The 10,740-nt window shown below is 49.7% G+C and overlaps 1 protein-coding gene across 1 annotated transcript; it reads left to right on the top strand.

Moving 5' to 3' along the window:
• Window positions 1–6,018: 6,018 nt before the first annotated feature.
• On the top strand, window positions 6,019–9,931 carry RPL35 (ribosomal protein L35). Its single transcript, XM_083375426.1, has 4 exons — window positions 6,019–6,107; window positions 7,604–7,740; window positions 7,890–7,971; window positions 9,719–9,931. Exons 1-4 carry the CDS (start codon window positions 6,105–6,107, stop codon window positions 9,866–9,868), a joined length of 372 nt encoding a protein of 123 aa, XP_083231552.1. The 5' UTR covers window positions 6,019–6,104; the 3' UTR covers window positions 9,869–9,931.
• Window positions 9,932–10,740: the final 809 nt, after the last annotated feature.

The raw sequence follows: 10,740 nt of genomic DNA, 5'->3' as shown, positions 1-10,740 counted from the left end.
AGTTTCCTTCCCCCTCCCCGCCCCACCCCCCAGAAGCAGAAACAAAACTAAACACTTTTCCATCATTAAAACAGCCAGTTCCGCTATCTCTGTTCAACCTAGCGTGAAGTGGGTTAACTTAAGCCAGGATCGCTGGCCTCGGAGGAACAAACGGCTAGCAACAGGCTCTGATCATCGTGAGTCAGGCTGTCACATCCGGAAGGCACCGCGGCACCAACCCCCAGGTAGGCAGTGGAACACCTGGGAATTGCATTCCCCCCGCCCCCCCCCGCAAGCAACCAAGGTGGTTTGTGAGAAGCTGGTGGACCAAGGAAACCAGGGACCGACAGGGATTACAAAGCAGGGCAAAGCAGCCAGTCCTCTTCGGCACATCAGGTGGCAGCGTGCCAACTTTGCTCCAATACCCAGCCAAGTCCTGCCCCGTTACCTCGAGAAGTCAGGAAATGCACTTCTACAATAGCCAAGTTCCTGGAGAGCATCTACTGTGTGCCAGGGCTACGTCTGGCATCTGCAAGACGGGGGAAAAAAACCCACCCCTCTGGGAGCAAAGAGCCTATTAGGAAAACAACTACATCTGACAGAAAAGGCCGAGTTACAACCACAGTGAGCCCCTTCCTTTGCAGGCAGGATGACTGAGCAGGGTGATGCCTTGCGTTGAGTCCGGTCTAAACCATTAGGCTTGCTCTGCACGAAAACATGGGCTTTGTAATCCAGAAAGGCAGACGAACTTCTCCATACTGTTCTAAAACATCCAGGAAATAGGCCCAATTTATGGAGCAAAGCAAGCTTTGGGTCCTAAAAGACTACCTAGGTTCTCTGATTGATAGGCAGGTAGGTAGACAGGTAGGTTGGTGGGACGAGCGTCAACAAGTTATCTTATCTAGCAGAGGGGAAGATTCAGTCCAGAATTATCTGCCTTCAACTTAGTCTGTTATGCCTCTGAGTCCCTTCTTAAATGTCTTAAGCAAATTCAATCATATATGTCACTGTGGGGTGGGTGGGTGGATGGATGGATATAGATATATTGATATAGATATATGGATACAGATTCGTACATGCATATATACATACAAACATACAGAGAGAACATAGGAGGTCCATACAGGAGAATTTTTTTTTCCATAACTAGACCTCTAGTTTATGGCTTGGAAGAGCTTGCTTCTTTTTCTAATTTTATGGAAGCACAGATAATAATAATAATAATAATAATAATAATAATAATAATAATAATAATAATAATAATAAGAAGAAGAAGAAGAAGAAGAAGAAGAAGAAGAAGAAGAAGAAGAAGAAGAAGAAGAAGAAGAAGAAGAAGATGATGGAAGGGACCTTGGAGGTCATCTAGTCCAACCCCCTGCTCAGGCAGGAAACCTTATACCATTTCAGACAAATGGCTGTCCAGTCTCTTCTTAAAAACTTCCAGTGTTGGAGCATTCACCGCTTCTGGAGGCAGGTTGTTCCACTGGTTCCAGAAGTGGTGAATGCTCCAACACTTTTCCTCTGGATAAACAGAACTCATCAGATCACCATCCCAAATTCATTTCCCTTCATTCTTATCCAGCAACTTCTGATCCTCTGTTAGAGCTAACAGAACTCAACAGCAAAGGAACACAAGGTTGTGATTCAAAAGCCCGAACTAACCACAAGGGTAAAAGAGACACCGGTGAAGTAGGACATTTTTTTAAAAAAATGAGATTAATCTCTGTAAAAAAAAAATCTACTTGAAGTCCATGCAGCATGAAGTTGTCAAGATTGGGAAATATATTGTAGGTCTAATTCATCCTATCAAGTCAAACACCTCTTATGCAGAATTTAAAGAGCTGCCTTCTGCCAGATCCATATATATATATATATATTGGCCTTTTAAGCCCAAAACAGATTCTCCAGGATTCCTTTCCTCGTAACCTGTATTCAAACTTTGATGAAGAGATTCAAAGAACAGAGGCCTTTACAAGACCCTGTCAAAGAAACAAGCCACACATTCAGGTTGTAGCGCAAAATAAGGAATATTTTCCTGTGTGTATCGCTGTTGTTAAGTGAGATATTTATGAAGTGAGCTTGGCCCCACATTACGACCTTCCTCGACACTGTTAAGTGAATCACTGCAGTTGACAAGCTAGCAACCCGGTTGTTAATTGAATCTGCTTTACCCGTGGACTTTGCTTGCCAGAAGGTCGCAAAAAGAGGATCACATGATCCCCGGGAGCCTACGACCGTCGTTAAGTATGCACCGGTTGCCAAGCATCTGAATTTTGATGCTGCCAATGTCGTTAACTGTAAAAAACAGTCCCAAGTCACTTTTTCCAGTGCCTTTGTCACTTTGAATGGTCGCTAAATGAGCTGTTGTAAGTCGAGGACTTGCTGTAACAAAGATGTACAATTCTATTCTAGGGCAGGGATAGAGGAGAAAAAAAGAGGACAGGCCCAACTATAAATGTCCTTGGGGAATAAGCTGGTAGTAACAAGAATAGGAAGGAAAGAAATGAAAATAGAAACCAGTGTACTTTCTTCAGAACAACGTTGACACCTTGGCAAAATCTGCTTGTTAAAAGGAAAGAGGGGTGTTATTGTGTGTTTTGCTTCGATTGTTGATTAATTCTCACACGTGGGAGAAATTAAGAGGGCTACAGGAAAATCTGTCTTCCCCCAAGCAAGCATCACACAATCTTCCCCCCCCACCACCACACACAGAGAGAACACATTCACGGAACTGGCGCAAGATTGACAGGAAGGTACATCATTCGTGGAATGGAAGAGAACCTTATGTCATTTAACTTGGAAAGAGGGTCTACAAAAAGATTGTGATTCTGGAGTGGGGTGGGGTGGAGGAGAGAGAAGACAGCAACATGGCAGAGGGAGAAGCAAGGACAATTCCCCCCATACATACACACACACACACACACACACACACACACACACAGAGAGAGAGAGATACTAGACAAACACAATCCAGCCACCTTCATCACCAAAGGCAGGCAACAGTCTGCAGAGCGTGAGACTCAAAAAAACCCATCCACCCCCCAATTTTAGGACTCCAAAATGCTCAGGGTTTCTCGGAGGGGGGGGGAAAGGATGTAAGCCTTCCCCCATTCACACACAAAAGCCAACACTCCCCCCCACCACCACCAAAAAAAATGGAAGCCCCCATCACCATTTCTGGTGCCTTCTATTGTCTGTTAGATCTTTTTGGAACATCTTCAAGTCATCCTCAGCAACACCACCGCCAACCACCACCCCCCCAAAAAAAATTTTTTTTCCAGTCTTCCGGAACCCCCAGAATGGCCCGTTTTGCAGACCTCCCCCACCCCATTGTCCACAACCCTTGCTCTGAATAACACAAATCGCCTCTTGCTCTCCTCTCCCCTGCCCCGAATCAAACAACCAGCTTCGGGGGTTTTTTTTTGACATATGACAGATGCTAAAACCTTCCCGTGCCCCCCAACTCACTCCTGCCTCCCCCCACCAGCCCCCTCCCATCTGCCCCCTCTTTCCTCTTTCAAGAGGAAATCCCCATTGCCCCCTTAGCTTGGCACCCAAGTCCCCATCCCTTCTCGAGGGGGGGGGTTCCTTCCTTCCGAGCTCTCTGGCCCTGCCCTTCTCCTCCAGAGCTGCCTGTCCCCAAATCTGCCCCCCCTGTCCTTTCACGGTCAACTCTACCCCACCCCTCCAACCCCATTTCTGCTCTGCGTAGACCTCGGCATCTCCAGGCAAGGCTTCCTCCAGGGTGGGGGACCCTGGCTTCTTGCATGGAGGGTGGGGGGTCAGCTGACACCGAGGGGGGGATGGAGAAGTCGGCTGTCCTTCCAGGGCTTCAAGAGGAGACCCCTGGGCCCAAATGGCCTTCTTCGACCCCAACCCCTTCGTCGGGCATCAACCAGCCCCCCCACCCTCATTTCACCTTTCTCCCCCCCCCCTTGGTGGCTCCCCTTTGCCACCCCCTCCCCCTATGCCACCCACCCCCCAGCCCCACTGGCAGAGCCAACCTGCCAAGCCCTCCCGTCTCAATGCTCCCCCTCCCCAAAATCTGCCCCCCTGCCCCCCCCCCAAAGCCCCCACCCAAGGCACACAGGCTTGGGATCCTGCAGCAGCACCCGTCACTCACCTTGGGACCCCCCCCACCCCACAGGCCCCCCACCCCCTCAATGGCCCCTCCAGCCCCCTCCCCAATGGCTCTTAAGCAGCTCCTGCACCCCGAGCCCCCTCGACCCCCCCTCCCCCTCCCCGCCAGCGACCCCCGCCCCCTCCCCTCGCTCCTGCCCCCCCCCCACCCCTCCGCTTTTCTCCGCGACCCCCTGCCCACCTCTGGCTGGCCCTTCCCGAAGAGGCCGGGCCGGTTGGGGGCAAGCGCGCTGGGCGGGCCGGCCCTCTCGGCGTTGGCGCTGCCCAGCCGGGACTCAGCGCTGGCCCCAGGTGAGGGAAGGATGGAGCGGCGCCTCCCCCTCAGCCTAACCTGGGCACGGCCTCGCCCGCCCCGCCCCCTCGCCCCGCCGGCCGCCCGATTGGCCCCGCGCCCTCCGCGCCGCACACCGATTGGTCGAGCCGGCTGCCTCTCGCGCGGCTCCTGGCTCTCGCCCTCAGCAAGTCCCGGGCGGCCGTCGGGAAGGAGGGAGATGGGGGGGGGGAGGAGGAGGAGGCCGAGCGACCCCTGCCGGTCAGGGCGGGAGAGGCAGACGCTTTACCTGCGGATCGCACGGATTGCAGGCGGCGGGGGGGGGGGGGAGAGACACGCCGCGCGCGCTCACACGGGGATGCACGCCCGACTCTCGTGTCCAGCTCCCGTTCTGACCTCAAAGCCTGGTCGCTTATGTGAAAATACATACACATACACAGAAGTGCATAACCGCAACCACACAAATGCCCACCTCGCACCTCACACTCAGGAAAGCCACATTCTGCTGAGTGCAAATATGTTCAGTTCCTTGGTTGTGTGTGTGTGTGTGTAAATGAATCAGAGCTGGAAGGGACCTTGGAGGTCTTCTAGTCCAACCCCCTGCTCAAGCATGAGACCTTTTCAAACGTGTATGTGTATACAAATGTGTATACATATATATCACACACACACACACACACACACACACGTATAGCGATAAAAATACAAATGCCCACCTCACTCAGCAAACTAAAATTCTGTAAATACAGATATATATATATATATAATTATATGTTTTCATAGATTATACGTGTATACATATACATGTACATGTGTATTTATGTGTATATTAGTGCAGGTTCGAGTCCCACCAGGCTCAAGGTTGACTCAGCCTTCCATCCTTCCGAGGTAGGTAAAATGAGGACCCAGATTGTTGGGGGGCAATTAAGCTGACTTTGTAATAATGCCGCTTGGGATGTGTGTGTGTGAAAGCCCTAACAAGCAGGCATATACATAGAATGAAGGCTACTGCTAAGCACATTGGTTTGTGCTTAAATTTTAAGCTGCCCTGAGTCTTAGGAGAAGGGCGGGATATAAATGGGATTTAAAAAAAAATACACAAAAATGCACAAACCTAATCTACAAACGTTATTTATATTAAAAGCAAACTCAATCCTCTGAATTTATAATGCACAAACGCGCGCACACACACACACACACACACACAAGCAGTATACAAAATCAGACGTTGCCGGGCACGTCCGTTAATGCACGTCCCCCGGCTGATCTTGGTACACTAATCTTACTTCTGCAAAACCGGCATGATTTGCAATAAATCATCATTTATTTATTTTATTTATTTATTTATTTGATTTATATACCGCCCTCAAGAAAAGCCACGCATTATTGTCGCTCCTTTCTCCCCATTATTAAGAGTCGCCCCTCTCTTCCCCGCCCCCCGCCCCCATCACTGGCTGATCATTACAACTGCTCCATCATTTGATCCCCGAATTGAGGAATCGTTCGCAAGCGCGGATCGCTAACTTGAGTATTTCCCCAGGACTAAACCATCCAACTGGAGGGGTGGGGGAAGAGAAGAAGGCAAAACCTTGACGTCTGTTTCCCCCCCCCCAAGCTTTGCTTTCATGGTTTGATCCCACCCGCCGGCTTCCTGTTCCTTCCCGGCTTCCGTCCTTTCCTTTCTCGTCGGGAGTAGCCAGTCCCCGTTGCCGTGATGGTGAGGAGGCGCCAGGGGGATCGGTTCGGATCGGGCTCCATCGGTTCCGAGAAGGGGCTCTGCGGGCCGGGCTGCAAACGGGGACGGCGGGGGAAAGGCTGCTTGAGCTGGGCCGGCCCGTACGAGGAACGGAGGGGCGACCGGCGGGCGGCTCTGGGCTGGAGGATGACTAGGCCGCGCTGGGGAATAGATTTTGCAATGGGGGGGCGGGGGAGTGGAAAGAGAAAGAAAAGCTTCCGGGTTATGAGCCCATTGCATAGGTGGGCTTTGTAGTCCTCTTGCGATGGGCTTTGATCAGAAGAGGCTCCCCGGAAGATCCAAAGCAGGGATTGCACGCCGTGCTCGCCCATTTTTTTTATTTTTAAAAAGGAACACCCAATTTTAGATGAGCGTGTGATGGCTTTCTTGGGCAGGATCCAGCCTTTTAGGCGTGGGCCGGGTGAGGGATGCTGGGAGTTGAAGTCCACAGGTGTTTTTTTCACAGTTGCCAGGTTTAGGCACGGTTTGCGCTTGTGCACGGCTGCAGCATCCCTTGGGGTTAGGGAGTAGGGCAGGGTTAGGCAACCTCGGCTCTTTTATGACTCATGGACTTCAACTCCCAGAATTCCTGAGTCAGCTAGCTGACTCAGGAATTCTGGGAGTTGAAGTCCATGAGTCATAAAAGAGCCGAGGTTGCCTACCCCTGGGTAGGGAGTTGGAGAAGCATGTTTGGGGCTTGCTTTAGGATGCCAGCTTTAAAAGGCTTTGTACTGGTGTGGCTTTTAATTTAATTTAATTTAATTTATGGAATTTATATACCGCCCTTTCCCGAAGGACTCAGGGCGGTTTACAGGGTATAATTTTTAAAACATTAATACAAAAATTAAGACCGATTTAAAAAAGATTAAACTAAGTCCCTGCAACATGTAAAACCCCAGTTAAAACCCAATTAAAACTCACTTTTCACAAGTGGAGCATGTGGACAACCGTTGTGGGTCGATAACGGACTGGTCTGGTGGCACCAGGATGTGCTGTGAGCCAGATGTCACTCCAGATGTATCCGTGGCCTGATCATCCTAAGTACTTTTTAAACCGGCGTCCTTTGATGTAAAATGAGAATGGGTGTGTGTGTGTGTCTCCTTTGTGAATGTTTATATTTTTCTTAGTTAAAATAAATGTTTACTGTTACAACTGAAATCTGCCTGTGAGGATGGAAGCGGTAGATGAATTGCGTGAATCCCAGATAACCAAAATAAGATTCTGCGTCTTATTTTTTTAAATTACTCCTTGCTTTTAACTCGAGGTTATGTGTCATTTTTATATCTGTACATTAGCTTCAAATATAAGGGTTTTTTTGGGGGGGGGTTTCTCTTTTTTTAAAAAATTCTCTCTTTATTATAATTTATTCACCTTGAGTTTATAATGTAGGCTGTCGCTCTCTCCTTTCACTGCAAAGGCAGCGTTTATTGGTCGCCCACCCTTTGCTCTCTGATGCGAGATGCGCTTCTGCCCCTTAGGCCAAGATCAAAGCCCGTGACTTACGAGGGAAGAAGAAGGAAGAGCTGTTGAAACAGCTAGATGACCTCAAAGTGGAACTGTCTCAGCTCCGTGTTGCCAAGGTGACCGGTGGAGCTGCTTCCAAGCTCTCCAAGATGTGAGTTTTTCCCTCTGCTTCTCCAGACGCGCTGTCGGGGTTGAACATTTTCCAACGTTCTGGGGGGGAGAGACAGCATTGCTTGTTGCTTCTCTGACCTAATCCTTTATTCCCTCCTGTAATATATGTATATATTTTTTAATTTACAGCCGGGTGGTTCGCAAATCTATTGCCAGGGTGCTGACGGTTATTAACCAGACCCAGAAAGAAAACCTCAGGAAATTCTACAAAGTGAGTCTGAAGCGTCGGGATTCCTTTTGGTAGGAAGTGTCGGGCCCCAAGAAAACGAACAATGGAGTTACCTTGGGGACTGTGATATAAATAGGGTTTAGGGCCCTAAGGGGATGTGTGTGTGTGTGCGCGATGGCTCAGCGATTAAGGGCGCTGGGCTTGTCAGCTGGAAATTGGACAGCCTGGGATCGAGACCCCAGCGCCTCGCGACTGGGTGAGCTCCCGTTCCTTGCTGCCCATGGAGCAGTTCGAAAGCATGCAACTGCGAGTAGATCAATAGGTACCACTTCCGTGAGAAGGTAGCGGCGTTTTCATGTATGAGTCGGACACGATTGGACAGGACAGAACTTTTTATCTTTTAGACACTGAGGGCCAGCCGGCGGGATTAATCTAGTGGCTTGCACGCTTACAGTTTTGTGGCTGCAGTGTGAACCTGCTCTTGCAAAGCAAGTCCCCTGGTGGGTAGCCTTTGCCAAGCCAGTTTGATCAGGCCGCTATCCACCAGGTGCATTACTCTCTGAGGGCACCCTTGTTTCCTTTGTGTCGCTTTGATAGAAGCCACCTTAAAATGGAACTGGGAATTTAAAATCTCTGTTGGCTAAGCCAAAAGAGACTTTACTTAAAGGGAATCCTCGGTTTAGTGACCATCCAAAGTAAACAGCAGCACTGGAAAAGTGACTTAAGGACCACGGCCCTTGCAGCATCCCCACGGTTGCGTGATCAAAATTCAGACCCTTGGCAACTGACTTCGTAATTTTGACAGCTGCAAGGTCATGTGATCCCTTTCTTGTGAGCTCCCGGCCGGCAAAGCTAATAGGGAAGGCAGATCTGCTGAACAGCTGCGGCAAGAAAAGTGGTAAAAATGGGGCAGAAACTCACTTTAACAGATGTCTCGCTTAGCGACGGAAACGTTGGGCTCTGTCGTGCCGAGTCAGAACGTGGGTGAGATCCTGGCACAGCGCTGGGTTCCTTTCTGCTCGTCTCCTTGAGCCCGTGGGAATGTCTAAACAATGGAGGTTCCTTTGGTGTGTGTTTACATTCACGCATAACCAGCCATTCATAGCATGCCGTCTGAAACAATGAAAAGCCGAGCACAAAGCATAACGCTGAGATAAATATTAACAACTCCATTCGTCATTCTTAAGTTTCTGGTCATCTGGAATGATTGAGCACCAATGGGTGTGCATCAGCCCGTTGCAAATAAGCCTTTGGGGTGGGGGTGGGGGAGAAAATACTGCGTAGCTCAGCCTTCCTTTCCCACAGTGGCCAGGCAGCTGTTTTCTGGGAGGCCCAAATAGAGAGAAACCCACTAACAGACCCTCAGAATTGACCTCTTCTGATCCCAGAGGCGTCCGGGGCAAAGAATTGGGGTGCTTCATAATATTGCAGCATAGAAGATTTGTTGCTTAACGCTGTACACGAGAATTTGGTCAGCTAACTTGCAACACTAAATTGGCACTCAGATCGGGATCAGCAGGCATTCAGGAGGGACGGGACCTGGGGCGCCGGTGGGAACCCAACGATTCTAAATTGATGGTGCGCTTAATTCCCCCCCTCCCAGCTCTGCCTGCTCTTCTCCCAGGAGGTGGCGTACATTAACCTCAGCAGTAGCCATGGGTAACCTCTGGGAAGTTCATCCCCGATACCGCCACGCTCAGCACCACGTACCACAGTTGCCTGTATTTTGTTCTGAGCTTCGGGCATTTTGTCAGGGTGTTCACTTCTCTTTTTTTCCTCCTGGCCACAGAACAAGAAGTACAAGCCGCTGGACTTGCGTCCCAAGAAGACACGTGCCATGCGGAGGAGGCTAAACAAACACGAAGAAGGTCTGAAGACCAAAAAACAGCAACGGAAAGAGCGGCTTTACCCGCCTCGCAAATACGCCGTGAAGGCCTGAGGCGGTCACCTCCCCATTGACTTGTCCAAGAAGAATGGCCCATTAAAAGTTTTGCAACAAAAATGAATGGGCTGTGCTGCTGTCTATTGGGCAACTGCAGTTGGGCTCGGGGTGGTGGTGGTGGTGGTAAGAGGGTGGTGGTGGTGGGGTCTCTATCTTAAAAGGTTACTCAGCTGCGTGGGGAGGATGGCTAGGCAGAGTTTTTCCTTCTCCCACAACGTCAGTCACACTCGAGCACAGAAAAACAAGCACCGGAGGTCTTTTGACTTACAGCCATTTCTTCAGCGACGGTTCGGAGTCGTGAAAAAGTGACGCCGTTTTTCGCACAGCGTCCCTGTGGTCACATGATCAAAATTCGGATCAGGGCAGCTGGTTCGTACGACGGTTGCAGTGTCCTTGGGGGCGGGTCACTCAATCACTAGCTTGGGGCCCGAACCGCTAGACCAAACTGGAAATCTTACATTCTCCTAGTTCTTTGTTGCCCCTAAGTTAAAACAACCCTGTTTTGCTCCGCTTTCTTCTTTTCCAACTTGAGTTCCTATTCGCTGACCACAGGGAACTAAAACTTGAGATTCCAAAGTAAGGCTATTTGCCAGACACTCCTTCCTCTTCAAGGACGGCACGAAGCATTTTTCAACCAGCCCCTTGTTTGCAGACTGCTTTTGTTGAAAGTAGCCCACAGTCATGTCAAAAAGGAAGTATCGCTGTGACCCAGCTTTAATTATACTTTGCATACAGTGGTAAACCAAAAAGGGGGGGGGGACAAGAAAGAAAGAAAGAAAAAAACCAGAATTAAACGCATGACTTCTGGCTACTTTTCAACAGATCATTCCATTCTCTTTGTCTCTTATTGGGGATAAGTGCAATGCAAC

The sequence above is a fragment of the Vipera ursinii genome (genome assembly GCF_947247035.1).
Source record: "Vipera ursinii genome assembly, chromosome: 16".
NCBI classification, from domain to species: Eukaryota; Metazoa; Chordata; class Lepidosauria; order Squamata; family Viperidae; genus Vipera; species Vipera ursinii.
This window is presented reverse-complemented; position numbering and strand designations above follow the sequence as displayed.